General features: G+C 46.3%; 1 protein-coding gene across 5 annotated transcripts; it reads left to right on the top strand.

Moving 5' to 3' along the window:
* The first annotated feature begins 182 nt into the window (after positions 1–182).
* Positions 183–18,038, top strand: THUMPD3 (THUMP domain 3 tRNA guanosine methyltransferase). 5 transcript variants are annotated; one of them, XM_078610554.1, is made up of 12 exons: positions 183–225; positions 2,741–2,816; positions 2,951–3,091; positions 4,206–4,283; positions 4,928–5,180; positions 5,785–6,062; positions 6,201–6,331; positions 6,967–7,036; positions 7,889–7,998; positions 9,339–9,443; positions 11,162–11,285; positions 11,830–18,038. In XM_078610554.1, the coding sequence occupies exons 2-12, from the start codon at positions 2,754–2,756 to the stop codon at positions 12,064–12,066; spliced, it is 1,590 nt and encodes a 529-aa protein (XP_078466680.1). In that variant the 5' UTR covers positions 183–225; positions 2,741–2,753; the 3' UTR covers positions 12,067–18,038. The 5 variants fall into 5 exon arrangements, with proteins under 5 accessions (XP_078466680.1, XP_078466681.1, XP_078466683.1 ...); XM_078610555.1 differs by having other exon boundaries at positions 189–255; XM_078610553.1 differs by lacking the exon at positions 183–225 and adding an exon at positions 520–1,126.
* Positions 18,039–20,488: the final 2,450 nt, after the last annotated feature.

Genomic DNA, 20,488 nt, shown 5'->3' with positions numbered 1-20,488 from the left:
GATATTGATAAACAAAAATGTGTTCATAAACAACAAATAAAACCACAACAATTTTATATTCAAACATGCGGTTGTTGTTATTGTTGTTATTTGTAATCGATTGTACGTGGGCTGTGTGTTTTGCGCGATGGTAATGTGAAATGTTGCAAACTCGGGGTGAGAGGTTGGGGGTGAGGGGTTACCACACACGTGGTCGTGCTGGTGCTGGTCGTGAGTTCGGTGGTGGTGAGTTTGGTGGTGGTGCTGCTGGTGGTGGTGAGTTTGGTGGTGGTGAGTTTGGTGGTGCTGGTGGTGAGTTTGGTGGTGGTGCTGATGGTGGTGGTGCTGGTGGTGGTGAGTTTGGTGGTGGTGCTGGTGGTGGTGGTGCTGGTGGTGGTGCTGTTGGTGGTGGTCGTGAGTTTGGTGGCGGTGGTGGTGCTGTTGGTGGTGGTGCTGGTGGTGAGTTTGGTGGTGGTGGTGAGTTTGGTGGTGGTGAGTTTGGTGGTGGTGGTGCTGAGTTTGGTGGTGAGTTTGGTGGTGTTGGTGCTGTTGGTAGTGGTGAGTTTGGTGGTGGTGAGTTTGGTGGTGGTGCTGGTGGTCGTGAGTTTGGTGGTGGTGGTGCTGGTGAGAGTTTGCCTCTTTAGGACTTCAAAAAGCTCCAACCCACAAATTCCTCCTCGTGTTATGGTTGTTGTTGTTTGACTTGCATCCCGCTGGGATTTTTGCACACAGCGTTGGTGTACGGTGATTTTTTTTTCTGCAAAATTTTGCTGTCTTTTCTTGGATTTTCTGTTTGCACTTAGTCACATATTCACTTTAAGATGTTTTCTTGTTCATGTTTTTTGTTTGTTGCGGTTGCACCCGATTCAAGAGCCGAATGGCTCACAGGGCTATACCTAATAAATGAACTTGAACTTGAATGCGCCATCCCCTCATCACGTTACACATTTGTAGTCATTGCCGGCACAGACGATCGCGAGCACTTCCCTGCGAACTGGGGGCCTCGTTCTGCCTCCCAGCTGCCGCGGGTGGATTCGTAGAGTTCCCGCTGGTGTATAAATAACATCAGCAGCGGGGGATACAAAGACGGTGGGGCGTGGTGCTGGCTACACCGTATACGTTTGACCACACGCTGGTTGATGAGGGAGTAAGCAGCATAGAAGTCAGTGCTCGGTACAGTACAACGATCAATTTTGCTCCACTGCCCCGCGATGTCAGCGTGAGTCAAATCTGTCAACCCGTCCGGTTCACTCCACGTTTCTTGTACAGGGAAATTGAGTCTGCAGGTCCATACGGCGTACGGCCGTTTCAAAACCGGCCAATTTATTATTGGCTATTTGCGTTTCTCCCTTGCGATGGGACTTTGTGGGATGAACGTTGAGATTTGTAATGGAACGGAGTGATCGATAAGGTCTCTGAATTGGTCTGTGATAAGGTAACGACACTGATAAGGGGTTGACGGCTGTGTCTTGAGTCACAACCTGATCACACATCTAAGCGATAGGCAGGCACCGCACTGGGTTAGCTTCCGATGTCAGATGAGATCAACTGCATTCCGGGCTACAGTATTTGGTTATAGGCTTGTAAATATATTTCATTGTAACGTTATGAAAAAAAACGTTACATTTTTCTGACAAAAATCCACACCTATACGTAGAAAAATAAAACGTGTTGATATGGTCGAACCTTTTGGTCAATGTGCTTCCGTGAAGATGAGTTCCATTTTTATCAGCCACGTTTAGAACATTTAACTGTTTAGAGTGCACGCTATGGCCACGCAGTATTTAGCTTTCACATGAATACAAAGGGTCTCATTGTCCTTAATTGTGTATTGTTTCTTCATGTGTCTTCATTAACTGATGCCAGAGGTGGGACAAAGTCATTGTTATGCAAGTCCAAGTCGAGTCGCAAGTCATCAAATTCATGACTCGAGTCTGACTCGAGTCCAAGTCACATGACTCGAGTCCACATCTCATAGGTGGGACAAAGTCATTGTTATGCAAGTCCAAGTCGAGTCGCAAGTCATCAAATTCATGACTCGAGTCTGACTCGAGTCCAAGTCACATGACTCGAGTCCACATCTCATAGGTGGGACAAAGTCATTGTTATGCAAGTCCAAGTCGAGTCGCAAGTCATCAAATTCATGACTCGAGTCTGACTCGAGTCCAAGTCACATGACTCGAGTCCACACCTCTGACTGATGCGTTGTAATGATTTCTACACCTGGTCCACATTGCTGTCCAAAAATGCAATGAAATATTGTGTTGCATTTTTTCATTGTTTTTTATGAGGTTTTTTTGTAATTAAGCTTTGTTTAAATGACGTGGCAATTAAATTATTTCACAAAACAACTTAATTCCTGCCTAAAGGAAGGGACAATCCAAAAACAACGATAGCTCTTGGTTGATATCACCAAGGCTACATGACCCAGACTGACCATCACCAGATTTGAGGCTTGCTGAATGAGATAAAAAATACTTTAAAGTTACCTTGAGTGCTGCCGAAGCGCGGTGAGTTAATAAAAGATGTATTGCCATGACTGCGTGCCTCAAAGCCACGTTTAACGGCTTTTGCCTCATTAACGATGGTGCAATCACACGTCAGCCAGCCCAGGACGCACAGCCTTAGCTGTGTATCTGCAAAATAAAGAGAGATTCGTTTTTCTGGTCTACCATTTGCCACGTAAGCAACGCTGAAGTGCTGTGGACTATCTAATGAGCATTGCCTCAACACTGCTAATTGTTGTAATCTTCCTTCTCAGGGAAAAGGATAAAATGGACGGCGAACAGTCAAGCGGTGAAACCAGTGGAGAAGTTCCTGCAGTAGATGCTGTGCAGGTACTCGCTTTTCTCCGTTTTATTCGATGGTCAGAGTCCCGTGTACGTAGTCTGCATTTGCAGGCAGGCGACTGCGTTGGCGTGGAGGCTAGAGGTCCGCTATATATCTCTCCTTTCCTTCTTGCCGTCTGCAGGTAACCATCGGCGCTACAGTGCCCACTGGGTTCGAGGGGACGGCCGCCGACGAGGTGAGCGAGAAGATCGGCGTGGAGGCGCTGGTCAGCAAGGACCGTGGGCGGATCACGTTCGTGGTGCCCAGCTCCGAGCTGCGAGAGGTAGAGTGCACGCCAGTCAGGCCTGGGGGGGATGGACCGTCACCACCGAGCAGTCCCACAAATGAATAATTATTGTAATAAGTTTGCACTTGTATAGGCGCCGTTCACAATAATGTCTCTAGGTGCCGTGCATGGAGCGAACAGAGATGATAAAGAAGGAACCAGGTGGCGGTATAAGAGCCGGAGAGGAACAAAAACCGCACCTCCAATTAGCACGGTTGGCCACGTACGGTGCAAAAGTAATTCAACATAATGACCGATTTAAAGATGTGTCTTTAGTCGGGATGGAAAGATGTCAACACTGTCCAAGAGTCTGATCTCCAACGTTTGGGAGCTCCGCGACTAGGGGGTCACAAGTAAGGAGTACCACAACATCCATCGGCCGATCTTAAAGACCTTGCATTGGGCAAAGCTTGGGTCCAAAGTTTTCAAATCGTCCTAATAATATATTGCCGTCATTAGCCGGGAACTATCCACTACTTGATGAAGGTCTTCTCAAGCCATCGCCATGGTCTGGTAATACAACGATACATCTATCTCCTGCACACCAGCTGATGTCTTTACTGAATGTCCATGGTGGGCATACTGTCGGAACGTGTTTACTCCAAAACGGTGTTCATATTGATGATAATTATAGGTTTATAAAATATATGTTATTGATTAAGTCATTCGATGGTATGGCACAAACACGAAACTGAAATCACCATCACCACCCCAGCGTGGATGAATAAGTCCATTTAAGTACGTCCAACATCATGGTAAATATGACCATTTATTCCTAATCGTTTGACATACTATGACGAAGTAAAACACAACTTCATGGTTTTATCAATGATTACCAAATCTTTAAAGACCCTCAAATCGTACGTCGAAAATCGTATTTCTGCCCATAACCGGGATGACGTAGGGAGGCCTTCACGCAGAATTTAATTCAAAAAGAGCTGTAAATGATTTTATTTAAATATATTTCGTGTCCAAATCTAAATATTACACTATAATTCACTGCAATAGGCCTGTAATGCTGCAAAATCCTATGGAGTGTTGCAAGTTCTTATCGAAGTAGTTGAGCGTACAGACTGCGAATTTAATGAGTTGTCCTGTGATTGCTTTGCAGGTGCATCAACTGCGCTCAGTTGACAATCTCTTCGTGGTGGTGGAAGAGTTCCAGGGCTACCAGTTTAAAGAGAACAAGGTAAGGTCTAAAATTAATTAATCGTGTCACGTGTATCCGCACCTCCGATTAGCATGGTTGGCTACGTACGATGCGAAAGAAGTCCAACATACATACATGTGTGCGTGTTATTATATTTTTATTTACGTGCAGATATTTTGTTATCTTAGGCTTTTATTTCAGCAGCTAATGGCAGCCTTTTTCCCACAGTCTTTGCAAGCTATATTGAGGATTTTGTGTCCGTGTGTATTTGTATGAATCCGAATCGAGTGCCTCTTTTCCACTCTACAATTCAGCCGTAACGGCGTTGTTCTGAGCCAGTCTGGTGCAGCTCAGCATGCACCAAGTTATTTCCAGAATCACAATGTTTATTTATGCTGGAGGAATCTGATGAGCTGTAAAGCTCTTTTTTCCACTGCGCAACCCGAGCTATGCCACTGATGTTAATAATTTTAAAATTGCAATTATGATTATTCCAGTCCCTGGCCCAGCTAGGCCATGAGCCAGATTAGGATTCAGATTCTTGTGAGGCCAGAGTTTCGTAGTTTAATTCTGGTTCAGCTCGGCAAATAGTCAGCGGAAAGCCACCTGTAGTATCACGAGGGCCTGCGCTGCAGGGGCTTGGATGTTTCTGTGGGCTCGTAAAAAGTCTCCACGCACTGCAGGAGGAGGCCTTGGCAGACTTTACCGCGCTCCCGAGCAAGCTGTCATGGGACATCCCCCTGGGCCTCTGGAGGCAAAACAACAACATCAAGCGCAAGAAGACGCGTGGACAACAACGTGGGCAACCGCAAGGGCAGCAGCGGGGCAGCGTTGCAAAGGGCAACGCAGCACCAGGGGCGACGGGCAGCGTGGAAGATGGCGTCCATCATCTCAAAGTTCACGACGACTCAGACGCCACTGGCCTTGATGAGCAAGGTGCAGTGGCATTGTCGATTTAATCCACTCTCTTAAGTGTGATTTGGAGTGGATGTTTTGTGGAAACGATTTTAATTGTCGTGTAGACCTTCGGTTTTAACGCTGTGTCTTATATAGCTTGGAAAGTAATCCCCATGCCATCTCTCATGGTCATGCGATTCGAGGACTTCCTCTCGGGTGTGTTCTCTTCTTTGACTGCTACTCCATCTTTAGTCTCGACCACTGGCCGTGCTGCCGTTAAATACACCTCATTCCATCACAACTTCACTGCTAAACTAGGCGTCATCTGGTCGAACACCATATGAGACTAGGCTCTAAAGAAAGCTGTCTCTGGTGTGGACCAATCAGTTTCAAGGACAATGCATAAATTATCAGAGTATTGTTTTTTGTTTGCATTTGACTGCGAGTATTGTGGTTAATGTAAGCATGATTCCTTGCAAAAGGTGTCAGTTTTTGTTGCCAGAAAGAAAAAAGGGGAAAACCCCTATTAGTATATTTTGGTACTGGCAAAGGAGGTCCCATGATGTAACTTCACTGCTTTTGCAATTTGTTGAACTCTTGCTCTAGTCGCTGAACGTCCCTCTTATTCACCGTCCCATCTTAGATGCAGCAGCAGCATCAGCCACGACCGCAAAAGAGGAGGAGGACGTCGTGGAGGCCGGAGACACCGAGAGCCCTGCCTCAGGAGAAGATGTTGCGGCAACGGAGGAGCCGGAGGAGCTTCCGGGAGGGGATGGCGGGAGGACGTTGCGATTTCGCGTGACCTGCAATCGCGCGGGCGACGGACACAGCTTCACCTCCATGGAGGCGGCACGTGAGTTTGGTGGAGCCGTGCAGGATCACTTCGGCTGGAAGGCGGACATGAAGAACTTTGACGTGGAGGCAAGTGGAATCTAAACACCTCTCCGGAAATTCATCTTTTTGCATCTCCATGTGTTTGCCATGTGTGGTATAGTCACAGTTGTTTGTGAGCACCCCTCGGTGAGCCGTTTGGTCGATGAACCCGGCCGTTGGCTGCAGGTGCTGGTGAACATCCACGACCAGGAGATGTGCGTGGGCATCGCCCTCACGGAGGAGAGCCTCCATCGGAGAAACATCACGCACTTCGGTCCCACCACCCTGCGCTCGACCCTGGCCTACGGCATGCTCAGGCAATGCACACACCACGAGCCTAGTCCCGCGTCTCATGAAATCGCTGGTAAATCTGTGTTGACCGCGGAGCCAGAGCACCTCCACCCCCCACCCCCTAACCACTTTCTAACACGGGGCAAAGATCTACATTACCAGAGTTCCAAAGAGATTCTTCATCTCATGTGGTGATGCCAGTAGCACACTTGGAATTAAATTTGGAAATCGACTTAAATTTGATTTTGGTGGACATGCAACAGCCACTCTTTGCAGGGTATGTGAAAGCTGTACCCTCCCCGTATCTGGAGGCCTATTGAAGTGACATCAGAAGTAGTTTTGTGATGCCATCTTACTGATTCATTCTCTGCTAGCTGAAAGAGTTCCAATGCAGTTTTTGTTTTCATTTCATAACTTGAGAATATATTTAGGAAACAGTTTTTCTGCTTGACTTAAAGCTTTCGTGACTGCAGGAATTAATATTCTTTGGGTCTTTCGCTAAAGTCACAGAGAGAGAGAGGGTGGCCATCTAAAGAGAGTGCGGAGCCGAGCAGTCATAACTAATAAAGAAAGGACGCAAGACTCAACGTGTCGTGGAAGTCGTTTATTACAGTAGAATAAACGAATGTTCTTGTTACCTGATGCGTTTGCTATTTTACAGACTTTGCAGCCCGCAGCCTGGTGATATAATCATTGATCCGATGTGCGGCACAGGAGCCATACCTGTGGAGGTACGATCGCACGCCATCACCGAGCGTAGCAACGACTTGGAATCTGTCCCCTTAATAACCATTCAGTGCAGTGACACACAACACCACTCGTGCCCGCAAGCGAGATCGCATCACTCCTATCCTCCGATTCCTCTTTGACTCGCAATGTAATCTTGGGGCAGTTACAACGGTCACCCTTTGCATTTTCAAGGTCTTGGATTCTATTGTTGTCCTTCTCTGCACCTCCAATTAGCACATTTGGCTTTGTACGGTTTGAAAGAAGTTCAACACACACACACACACCTCGCCCACTTCATCTCTCTCAAGTTTTTTATAGACTCCTCTTTGTAAAACCCTCTGCCAACTTCCCTATTGTGATAGATCGCCCCTCTCGTGCCGCCCTGCTGTCTGGAAGTAGCTCCCCGAGTCGTGCTATCTTTCCGACTCCCTCCCCTGGTTTAGAACCTTCCTTGTCCTCTTCTCCCTTTGACTCGTCACTTCTCTAATAACACCTTCCCCTCTATTCCCTACCTACACTCCCGCCTTCTCCCGTTTACTGCCCTCCACGTCATCGCCCTTCTCCTAGTGCCAGTGCCATAGCTATCGAGTGTCCAGGCAGTGCAACTGCACCGGGGTTCACAGACAAGTGCGGCCCAGACCCTGGGCTACGAAGAGAGGGGGGGCGGACGTTGGATGGAGTGGGTGTGGCGGGGGAGGTTTAATTCCTTTCGCCAGTGCCCGTGCCGTCCACACTCGACATACAGCGTGCAAACACTTTGACACGCTATAAACCCACGCCGTATTGTGTAATGATGTTCACGTTGGTGGCCGCGAGCGAGTCACCGAGGAGAGTGTACGCGCGTGACGCCGCAGTGTGGCATGGAGTGGCCCCGGAGTTTCCACATCGGCGGCGACAGCTTTCCGATGGCCACCAACCGCTCCGTCAACAACGTCAACCACCTCAACAGCAAGCGGAACAGCGGGTGCGTTCACTTCTCTGCGGAGAATACCGCCGCCTTGGCCAGTCCAAAGAGTTTTGGTGCCAATGGCCGTGTGGTTAATGGATGTGCTTTCACCGTGTGTGGGGGGAAAATGGGAACGAATGGAGTCGACGTCAGAGATCAGGCTCAGCCTCCTGATTGGCCACAGCAGCGTTTCCTAGAACACCCCGCATTTTTTCAGTACAATCCTTTGCATTTGTATGTCTGTTGAACTTCTTTCACACCGTACGTAGCCAACCATGCTAATCGGAGGTCACTATTGAAAATTTCCCGCCGGATATTAAGATCAGGTTTGCTACCTGCATTCTAGGGGAAGGTCAACTACAGCACTTTGGGAATGCTACAATGTGCCCCGGGGCAAAGGCCCTCCCTATCCCCGAGTCCCGGCGGTCACGTTCGGTTTGGTGCAGCCACTCAGGCCTGTGGCTGACCCATCAGCCCCTCTGCTGCTCCACCCACAAGGTTCTCCGGTCACTCAAATTCGTCTGTCCTCGTCTCTCGAGCTCTCACCTGGTCGAGCAGGATGAACGTGACGCTCCGGGTCGTCTGCACTAGCACGGATAACCTGGTGGGCAGGGTCCACCAAGGGGAGGCGAGGCACGCACCCCAAGTGGGGTAGTTTTATTTTCTTAGGTTTTTTCGGTAAAGTGACCATGTAGGTAAAAAATTAAAATTAATAAAAGTAAAATTAAAATAAAATAAAAATCACGACGTTTCGGAGGCAACACAAGCTTCCGTCTTCAAGTCGAACCGTCACAGCACGATAGCTGTATCAAAACAGCAATCGTGCTGTGACGGTTCCACCTGAAGACGGAAGCTTGTGTTGCCTCCGAAACGACGTGATTTTTAATTATTTATTATTTATTTAGATTAAAAAAATTTACCTACGTGACTTTACCGAAAAAAACCTAAGAATATGAATCCTTGCAGTCACAAAAGCTTCAAATCTAGAAGTAGTTTTATTTATTTTTCAAATCACCACAAGCATGGTGCACAGCCCCGAGATCGACGCGGCCGGGCTTGGTGAAGAGGGGTGGGATTGGGCTCTCTGCCCTACCCAGGTGGGGAGCCTCTAGCCGAGAAGTAAAACTTTCTATGGGGGGGGAAGGTAAGGGAGAAGATAACTAACATACAAGGGAAGATGGGGAAGGGAAAGAGGGGGGGGGATGGGATGACCCAAGTGCCTTGGTTGACGTTCCTTTGCAGGTAGAGCGAGCGTCAGCTGAGAGAGGTTATGGTTGGACGCAAGGTCATCCCATCAGTGCCCATGTTTCTACGCGTGTTATACATTGCAACGACCATTTAAATCACGTGCCTTTCAGGGGAAGAAGCCTTCCCGTCGACATCGTGCAGTGGGACGTGTGCCGCCTGCCGCTCAAAACGGCCTCCATGGACGCTTGTGTCACCGACATGCCGTTCGGAAAGAGGTACGAGGGGGAGGGGTTGGGATCGAGTGGCCACGGGGCCTCAGTGAGTTGTCGCTGTTGTAACGTTCTGACCCGTCCCGACTGAACAGCTGCGAAAAATAGCTTTGTAGCTTCTAGATTTGAAGCTTTCGTGACTGCAAGGATTCATACTCTTAGGTTTTTTCGGTAAAGTCACGTAGGTAAATAATAATAAAATAATAAAAAATGAAAATAACTAAATTAAATCACGACGTTTCGGAAGCAACACAAGCCTCCGTCATCAGGTGTAACTGCTCCAGTAAAATTACTGTAGCGTGTGAAGAGAGCTATTGAAGACTCTCTACGTGACTTTACCGAAAAGACTTAAGAGTTTGGCTGGCATATTTTGGTAAAGTCACGTAGGTAAAAAATAAATAATAAAAATAAGCAGTGTAAATATTCTGATTTTGAGATTTACACGCACACTCTGGTTGATTTGTTTTTTTGCATGCTTGCGAGTGCGCTTGGGTGGCCTCGTTCGCTGCGCTTGAGCAGTCTCGTTTAGGATGAGGTTTTACGCGAATTCATCATGAAGATGGTGGTCACTTTGTTTCACGTGAAAATAAACCGTTTCACTGAAAATAAACCGTTTATTTTAACCAAAAAATGTTTAAATAAAGACATTAACTACCACCTTGCGGTAGATTAAAAATGTAAATGTTTCGATAAATATAGATTTTTTATATTATGCAAAAGGTTTTAGTCTAATATAAATGACCAAATCGCATTGAAAGCACCCAGTCTTGTCAGATCTCTGAAGGTAAGCAGCGATGAGACTGGTAACTGTTTAGATGGGAGACCGCCAGGGCACACCACGTGGTGTAGGCTCATTGCGCTCATGGCTGTCGAAGTAGCCAGGCAATGGCTATGGTGCAATCGGTTTAATCCACCTTTGAATACCGTAACATCTCCTCGTGTGAAGGTTATCTTTCCTTTGGATAATCCAGTTTGCTGGCACAATCCAATTGCTCATCAAGTCTGATAAATAGGCTCAAGTAAATAAAGGGCATTGTTATTAATATAGAAATTGTTTCACTCAATTATGTTGTTTTACTTTCGTATAAAAAATGGCTCATTTATCTCACATGTGCTGGCTCAGGATGGCCAATTTGACTGTTACCTCACTTAGCCATTCATCAGCCACCAGGAGCAACTTAGTTGTAGCCAGATGTGGTGGTACCCGTGCCTTTAATCCAGCGCTGTGAAGGCAAGGGTTTGGCGCATGACTCGCACACTTGAAACTCCCACGCTTTCAGCAATGTGGCTATGGAGACAGCGCAGTAGAAACTGCTTGTAATCCCACATGCACAGATGTTTGTTATCACCTTGCGTGCGTGGATTTTCTCAGGGTACTCTTGCTTTTTTCCAGACCATAAAAAAAAACTTAAATGGAACCTTCTTCTTGGTTCTTTCGGTAAAGTCATGTAGAATGGATATAATAAAATAATAGAAATAAAACATAATATAATAATTCTCACGACGTTTCGGCCACAACGCAAGCAGCCGTCCTCAGGTGTAGAGCAGGTCTGTCGACAAGACAGAGTCTGAATGACTCTGTCGGAAATGGAACCATCCAAAACATTCCAATAAAAAATCCTTCTTGAGACTCTTTCGTAGCTATTATTGGACAAAATGAAAATAAATCGCGTACTTTTATCACCGCGAAATTCACAATCGCCCTCCCTGTGCCTGGCTTGTAGGATGGGATCGCGCCGGAGGAACTGGGACCTGTACCCGGCGTGCTTACTGGAGCTGGCTCGCGTGTGCAGGCCTGGCACGGGGCGCGCCGCCCTCCTCACGCAAGACAAGAAGTGCATGTCCAAGGTAACCTGCCTGGGCCGCCACCCAAATCATGCCCTGTGACAGACACTTCCAAGGGGATGGTGAACCATCTTTGCTGACCAACCAATGCTCTTTTCAGAGTCAAATGTGCACATGTATTCACATCGGGCGCCCATTTGAAGTGATGTGGTGGACTATCAAGTCTGTAAGTTCTTGCTTTTTACCCGGATAATAAAAGTTCTTCTTTACTCTTAAAGCAGAGTTGTTCAACTTAATTTTCGAGTGGGCCACGAAATAAAATTTGCATGTGCCTGGCAGGCCACGCCAGTATCACGGGAAGAGACGTAATGACGTCGCGTGGAATCTTGACGTTGTGAGTCCTATTCGGTTCTTGGTACAGAAAACAGTCTGCTCACCTCCCTCCCCCTCTTTTTAAAGTCTCGTTTCTCATGTCTCGTTTCTCATTAACGAAGCTCTAACCTCGTACTGGACCGGACACACAGCCGAAGAATATGTCTAAGAAAGCACTCGTTCTCACTGCTGCGAACAACTCCCTCGCCCCCCCCCCCCCCCCGGTGTCCCACAGGTGCTGATGCAGATGGGTCACCTGTGGCGGAAGGCGAACACGGTGTGGGTGAATGTGGGCGGCCTGCACGCCGGAGTCTTCCTGCTGAGACGCACGGCCGCCCCGTACGACGGCCCCAGCCCAGGGCACCGCGAGCGTGCCGCCCCGTACGCCGAGCGCGCCGCCACCGCCGCCAGCGACAGAGCCGGCGCTCGTGACGACGGTGCGGGGATCGGGGCCACGGGAGGCGACGCTTGATTATTTATTTGTGTGGACAGTCGTCGTCGTCCCCCCCCTCCCCCCAAGCTTTCGATTTAAAGCTTTCGTGACTGCAGGGATTCATCATCTTGGTTCTTTCGGTAAATGATTTTATTATGTTTTATTATTTTATTATTTCCCTTCTACGTGACTTTACCGAAAGAACCAAGATGATTTCTGCAAGCTGTTTACAATGTCTGAAATGCCTTAGCCGCTCCGATGCGTTTTCGGAGTTGTACCACTTGTCGTTGGGCACGATGCCCCAGAGCTTCCGGAAGGAAAGCTTCCTGAAAAAGCTACCGGCGCGTGGAGCGCAACGTCGGACATCGTACCAAACAACACGCGGCACGACCCGAAAACATATTGAAGAGCTATACAGCACAGGCGTGAATAATACTAAGCAGTCGTGTCTGAAATGCCTTATTTGTTTTGTTCAGGAATTCGACTTTCGTGGTACTGGAATTACAAACAGAATGTGTGTAGAGATACATCTCATGCACGCACGCATGTACAGCACTTTTTGCTCCATTAGGGGCTACAAACACTGTGTGGGTCGTGCAAGTTATTTGACCATACTGCACCACGCTGGTCACTGCACGTTGGTGAAGGCCCACAGCATAGATCAGATCTCGTAGAGCAAAGAAACATTTTGCTGCGCTCCTGTCTGCTGACAACTTAGCCTGGATGTAGCATGGCTGTGTTTTTGTACCATATTTTGCCACGATTTGCCAATTTATAATTGATCCTTTGCAATGCAAATGTATTGATGAAGTGATACTTTTTTGTAATTTGGGCATGCATTCTGTGGCTTTTTTCCATTACCACGAAAATGTATCTCCAGTTTGTATGACGTTTCGTATTATCTTGTTAACATTTGGAAACTTGAGATTAACATTTTGCTTTAAACAGAAATTAGAATAGAGCCGGTGGATAGAACGATGCCAGTTTTTTTCCATCAGGGTTACTTTAACATCTGTTATATTGTTTTGCGAATACTGACGATACTAACTATCCAAAAGTGCACGAGAACCTGTAACAATGCGGCTGCACTTGCAGAATTAATATTGCAAATCTGGAGAGCAGATCGCCGTGTACTCGTTCGGAGAAATTGTCCAACGGGGAAACACTTGCTGCTTTTTTTATACAATGGTTTCAATATTTCTTTTTGTAGACTAACAAACGTACACTGGGTTTCCCATTTATTTTTTTTCTGGAATAAGTGCCGTTCATTGAAAAAAATATTGGGAAACACAAAACATCTACCTAAAATGTCTCACATTAGACTCATTAATTAGTTTTTCAAGGGTATGCATTCAGATTTCCGTTAATAACAAGGCATACGTTATTTATTTTACGAGGTACGGCTCACTGAGCTATGTAGCTCTTTTTCAGAATCAACTTGGCCACAAATATGTAAATTTATAGCAGCCAAATACTCTAAATGCATGTTTCTAAATGTGGATGGAAAAACCGGAGGGCCTGGAGAAAAATCCACGCGTCCACGGGGAGAACATACAAACTCCAAATATACGGGCGTCAGGGTCAGAATCGAACCCACGACCTCCTGTATGCGTTTCACTGGATTCATGTTTCCTACTTGGAAGTCCACGTGGCTGAGTGTAATGGGGGAAACCTTGTAGAGACGTTTAACTCTTGGACAAGCGGTAGGGAAGAGAAGAAGAGCAGAGGGAGGCTGCTTGACTTGGATAGCACTGCGAATGTAGCCGGGAACACGGCATGCACCAACGCTCTGGTGCAAAGCCAAAATCACGCAGGAGAGGAGCTTTTTCAACCGGGCTCGCGACTGCTCGGTAATGAGTAAAACGGCAGAGAAGAGAGAATCCCGGTGATTGAGATGCTCGTGGGCCTATCGCACAATGGCAGGACATCGGTATTGATCGCGGTGTGCGTGACTGCGGAACGCATGGGTAGTGTGTCTTTGATGAGCAGTACCCCGCTCTCAGCTCTTGTTCCCAACAACATGAAGCGGATGCAATAATACAGCGACTTTGTTGAATGCAACCTGTTTGTCCCGGAGACGTGGGACAGCGAAGAATTATATTTGTTGCGCTGATATTTAAAAAAAAAAAGTAAGTTAATGTTCGGTTTAGAGTTTTGTAAGTTTCAAAATCATATTGAAAACTCGTTTTTATTGTATTTTATGCTTGCGGGTGTTTTTTTGCTTGCGAGCAACACTTAGTATGGATACAGTGGTCCTCAAAATAACATGGGGGGCAGACATGCCGTGCCCAGCATTTAACGGTGGGTGCGAGGCACAGCGGGGTTATTACGGTAGGTGGTGTGGAGCTGAGCATTGAAAAGAAATTGAAAAAATGAAAGTCACACTCTGAAACAGGACTTGGCAACAATTTGTTTTCTTGAATTTGCTAAAAGAAAAAAAGAATCGCTCAATACCTCAAGAGCCGCAGTGCACTGTGTGGTCAATACGAGACTGTGGTAGTCCTGAATACATTTCCCTGCACATTAGTTTGGTGGCGTTACGAGGACAGTGTACAGGGTGGTGCAGATGTCTTGTGACCTCCAATTTATTGACCCTTAACATTTTTCCCTTTGCATAATAATTTCTGTTTTAAATAAAATCTTTGAAAAAAATATAACGTTTTAGAGAATTAAATGGGGGTCACAAAATATCTGGACCAGCCTCTATATCTCTTGTTTACTTTTCTGTTCAACAGACAACGTAAGAGTTTAACATTTCATGTTGGATTTTTTTTTATCGTTCACAGATATATAAAGTTGCTTAACACATACTACATGATTTCACTGCTTTGCCAGTGTACGTTTTGCCATCACGTTATAATTGTTTATCTGCTACATTTCAGATGAAGAGTAAAATATTGTTCTGCGGACTTTTGCACGTATCTTGTTTTTAAATCCTTTATATTAAGTTCACTTGCTTGCTTGCGCGCTTACGACCGTGCAAATCTTTCGGTCGTTTTTTAACCCACTTCCCGTGATCCAATCGACCTGACATTTTGCACACAGACTCGTTGTGCGTGACAATGTATTTTCGTGAACATTTTTTTCCAAAATTTTACACTTTTTAGGAAAAAATGAATTATATTTAATTACCAATTGCTTAATGGTGGCAGGCATTCATCTGACCCATAGGTGGCAGCCATCTCAAGCCAGAGGACGAGAGGACTCTAGCCGCCACGCATATAAAGGATTTATAGTGAAAAACTTTGTTTTTACGGGTTAATTTTTTAGTTTTTTGGTTTGCATCGATCGGAGCTGCCCCCCGAATTTATTTTCCGTGTAACCACTTTCACATTGTTGTATGTAATGTGCTGCAGCGATGCTAATTCTATGCTCCATGAGACTTACATAAACAACACCTGGGCTCTAAATATGCATCCGGATCATGCATTAAAATGTATACGTATGCTCATAATATCATATCTGGCTTCTGAGAATAATATCTTTGTTGATGTTTGTAATGGACTCATGTAAACCCCTGTAGCTCCTAGAAGCTGCCTCTATTCACCGCAATGTTTTTAAACAACGATTCTATAATTGCAAAGAGCTCACCACAACGTGGCATGGATCATGCTTGACGGAACATGGAGTGGAGCATTTGCGTGCCGTGCTAGGAACACGCCACAATATGGTATGGATCAAGCATGATGTAATCGGTTTCCACTGCTCCAATGATCCTACTTAATGCTGATGATACACACGGGTCTGAAAAGCCGAAACAGTACCAGGGTCTCCCAAACTCCAGGCCTCGCGACCCTCCACGCGACACCTTTCCGCGTTTACCAATTTACTCTCCGTTCAAATTAAGTCCTTCCACGCTACACGCGCCGGATGATTGTTAAATACGTTTCACGTGACGCGCTAAACAATGAACCCGATCTGCGTCACGAGGAACACGTGCGCCCAGGCGCGCACTGAGCTATCAATATTAACCTTTATCAGCCGTGAACGCAGACCGCGTTAATTGCTAAGCGCGTCAGGTGGGACGTGATTAACAATCATAGGGCGCGTGCAGCGGTGGAGGGACTTGATTTGAATGGGGAGACAAGATTTATCAACGTGGAAAGTCGTTGCATGGTGGGTCGCAAGAACTGGAGTTTGGGAAACCGTGTCCTAAACTGCGGCTAGATGGACTGAAGAATACCGAGGGAAGGTTGTGGTGAAAATGATGTTGGCTACAAATCGTTGAGAATGGTGGCGTTCTGTTCAGCAGTCAGCCACAATCAAGCAACCGTCTTCACCGATCGCAGTAGTCCTCACTTGACCACGGAGAGAGAGAGACACGCAAACTCCAATGATGCAGGCGTCAGGGTCGGGATCCCATTTACCAGGCGAGGTAGTTTCCGTCACCGTGCCAGCTTGCTGTGCAGCCATAAACTTTAGTCGTGTACGGTTTGAATTTATAACGACTGTACTTGCTTTTGCCGTGTACCTGCAGTTACATTTATTTCTGCGTAACTAATACCGGTGATGTTTTATCAGCGTGCAGTTAAGCTCAGCGTGCATTCAAATGCCTCGTGTGTGTAGTGATAACTGGGGGTGGGAGCGGTGGTGCAGTGGTGAGCACACTGCGCTGCGAACCCAGCGAACGAGAGTTCAATTCCATCTCTCGACCTGCATCGGTGGCGAATATTTGGGTCTCCCCGAGGTCGACTCAGCCTCAAATGTGTACCTGGTGCGGTGTCTTAAAACAGCAACGCTAGAGAGACATGTGACGTTTTGGCCTTCAGAGGTACTCGCTAAAAGCACGTGTCCCCAATAGCCTGTTAAAGGCTACATGGGGCAATGTTGTCTTTGTAAGGGAGGGTAGGTGCTATGCATGGAGCCAACAATGTAGGGGTGGGCTCTAACTCTTGGATGCCAGGTGTGGTTGGGTGTGCGTCTGGAACTCCTGGATTTACTCCCTCCGTCATTTCTCAGCGCTTATCGCTGTGAAATATCCCTCGGCAGCTCAGCGCCTCCATCCTGGTGGGATGCACGGCTTGAGGAGGAGCGTGTCGTGCGTCGGAGGCTTTGACAGCGACGGTGAGTGAGTGAGTGCCTGCGTAGGTGAGAGAGCACGTGGGTGAGCGCGTGGGTCGGTGCGTGGGTGAGTTGAGTGATTCGTAGATGGCCGAAGTTTGTGGTTGAAGTTTTGTTGAAGCCATTGTGCGCCACCACTGTTGATGACAACGTTGTGGATCACGTTGCTGTTGATTATAATGATGAGCATCCTTGTGACCTTGATCCCATTGCTGCTACTGCCGATGATGATGCGCCTGTTCCTGTTAACGATGAGCACGGTTGGCTACGTACGGCGCGAAAAAAGTTAAACGCATCATGATCCTGCTGCTACTGATGAAGATTGTGGTGTTGCTGTTGATGGTGATGATCCTGTTGTTGCTACTTACTATGATGATGATCCCGTTGCTGTTGATGATGATTCTGTTGCTGCTTCTGTTAATGTTCGAGCTGCTGCCGATGTTGACAATGATTCTGTTGAGACTACTTGGCTGCATTCATTGCGAGGTTCACATTTGTAACGGAGCACTTTCAAAGACGTCGGTGGGTGGATCACAGTTGAACATTTGTGTGAAACTCCCAAGCCAGGTGGTCTGTGGTCACGAGATGGCAGTGTAGCAAGTAGGCTGATGAACCCAGCCATGCGGCCCTCTTAGAGTTACATCCTGGAATGCGTGAGTCCTCTTGAAGCTGAATGAGGTGTTCCTTGATGCGGTCATTGCTGGTTCAAAACGGTCCAAAGTGGCCTGCATCTCTCAACGTTGCGGTCCATATCGTGGCTCTTCAATCGTAGCCACGGGTCCCGAAATGGTAGTTGAGTGGATGGATGATCGGGTCGATTTCAAACCCGCCATGGTTGCACAATTCATGCTTTGTTGTGTTCCCTCGGCCTGGTTTTGTGGTGAGACTATTTTTTGGTATGTGTGGAGACGGCGAATAAACTATTGCCCATTGCAGTGGTGTTAACGGTGCACGGAGTGACCAACAGTACATTCTTGACATCGCTCATCGAATTGTGCGTGATTGTTATCAATGTTTTTTTCTTCCAATTCTCATGTTTTGTATGTCGTGGGTTTACATGACTTCGATAGAGACTAGAGGCCGGTACATTAAGCACATTTTTTGTTATCGATTTTTTTAAATTTAATTGCAACTCTAAATTGTGACGTTTCATCAATTTTCTGGGGGGCTGGGGTGAATTATTGCACCCTGGGATTACTGGGGCACAGGAGTGACACCACAATTGACTGCTACCAAAAATGGTTGATTACAGGAGGATCCAGCAATGACTTGTCACAGTGCTGAATCGTGTGAATATTGTGCAGCGATTTGCAAGTTCCTTCACGTGTCTAACCTGGACCACGCTCTAGGCCGCCTGCAGGGACAGGTGTGTGTGTGTGTGTGAATATTACAATTATTGGGTTCAAGCGGATGATTTGACCACAGGAATCTGTGCAACGGTAGTGATCGGCACAAGAAGATGTGACAATGAGCCTGTGTCAAATGCATCTTCTGTGATGAGGTCATTTCATGTCCGGTGCCCTCTGTATCAGGGCTTCCCAAATGTCAGTCCTCCTCACCCCACGATGGTCTGACCCTTAACATGTTCGCCAATCTTAGGGAGTTAAAAAAAATGTGAGCGTGGTGTCACACGTGTAATCCATAGTACACGATCCATATCTACACACACGGCCAAACTCCAATGTAAGTCAGAACAGCAAGAAAACTATAAACTAGACTTTTATTTTACAAGTTAAGGCACACTGAGCTGTGTCGCTCCTTTTAAGAAACGACCAGGCCACAAATGATATCTCAACGGGAGTGACTTACCATGTGCAAATTTATAGCTGTCAAATACTCTAAACGCATGTTTCTAAATATGAAGGTAAAAACTGGAGGATCCGGAGACAAATCCCACACAACCATGGGGAGAACACGCAAACTCCAAATATACAGACGTCAGGGTCCCGGGATGGAACCCACGACCTCGTGTATACTGGGCGAGGTATTTAAACATCTCACCACCGCGGCGCCCCTTAGGTGTGGCATTTCAGTGGAGCACATTTGTATATGGATGTTTTCTCCTGGGTGCTGCCTTTTCTTCCCACGTGGTAAAATATTTTTTTTTAAACATCTGGTCAAAAATCATAAAGCAGTATCCTTCTGAGAAAGATTTGAGAAGTTCAGTGATGCCTATGCTGGATATATCAATTAATCATCATTGGCAGTTCACATGCAAATAAAAGCATGTATTGTGTTCGTTATATGCATCCGATAAGTGAAAATACAAAACCCATACTCAGGACTGACATTGTAGAATGCTGTAAGCTGGAATTTTTTTAACAGTTTGCCGTGCAACATCATGTGGAGCATACGATGATCAACTTCAAAGGTAAAGCTCAAATGTTCGTAAAAAAACTGTTCTTTTAAGGAATGTAAGATGTTTTCGTTAAATTCTTAAGCGTGCACACGTGCTCCTTACGCTGATGCATGTGGTGCGTCTGTGAAATGGGCTGTTAAGGGGGCTCCACGTGTCTTATCAAAGGGCTGTTTTAAAAAGTAAGCGTCACCATCGTCGGGTTTGTGGCTGTCTTGCATTAGAGTCCTTGCTGCCCTAACCAGGTGCAGGCAGATGCTCTGGAAATATTCCACTCTGTCCATTTGGACGCCACGGCGGAGATATGTTAATTATTCTTTGGTTCTTTCGGTAAAGTCACGTATAAAGATAAAATAATAAATTAAATTAAATACTAGCATACGAAGTTTCGATTGCAACACAAGCAATCATCAGGTATGAATTAAATAGAACACAAATCTAGTATACTTAGAAATGTAATGTAATACAACAGAGAGTCGGATAACATAACAGTCAACACCCTATCTGGTTGATTACGTTCTTCCTGAGAATGCTAAATTTGAGAGAGAGATTAAACACAGAACCAGAAACATATAGACAGACATATAAGCAGACATATCACAGAGATACATAGAGAGAGAGCAAACATAGGCACAAAGAGAAACTACGCCTCTGTGTCGAGGCCTTAAATAGATAAAAGGGGGGGGGGCGGGGAGAGAGGGAGGGGTTAGAGAAATTAGCATGTCCATGAGTGGAAACGGTGAGTGACAAGGTGTAAAAAGCTTGAGAGAGGGGGGCGGGGGCGGAGAGAGAGGGGTTAGGTTTTTTTCGGTAAAGTCACGTCGATAAAATTTTTAAATTTAAATTAATAAAAGTAAAATAAAATACAAATAAAAAAATAAAAATCACGACGTTTCGGAGGCAACACAAGCTTCCGTCTTCAGGTGGAACCGTCACAGCACGCTTGCTGTATCAAGTAAATGAGAAATTCCAAGAGATAAGAATATGAATCCTTGCAGTCACGAAAGCTTCAAATCTAGATATGTTAATTGCCTTGCCTGGTAT

Source organism: Lampetra planeri, chromosome 34, assembly GCF_965212315.1.
Source record: "Lampetra planeri chromosome 34, kcLamPlan1.2.h2, whole genome shotgun sequence".
Lineage (NCBI taxonomy): Eukaryota > Metazoa > Chordata > Hyperoartia > Petromyzontiformes > Petromyzontidae > Lampetra > Lampetra planeri.
This window is presented reverse-complemented; position numbering and strand designations above follow the sequence as displayed.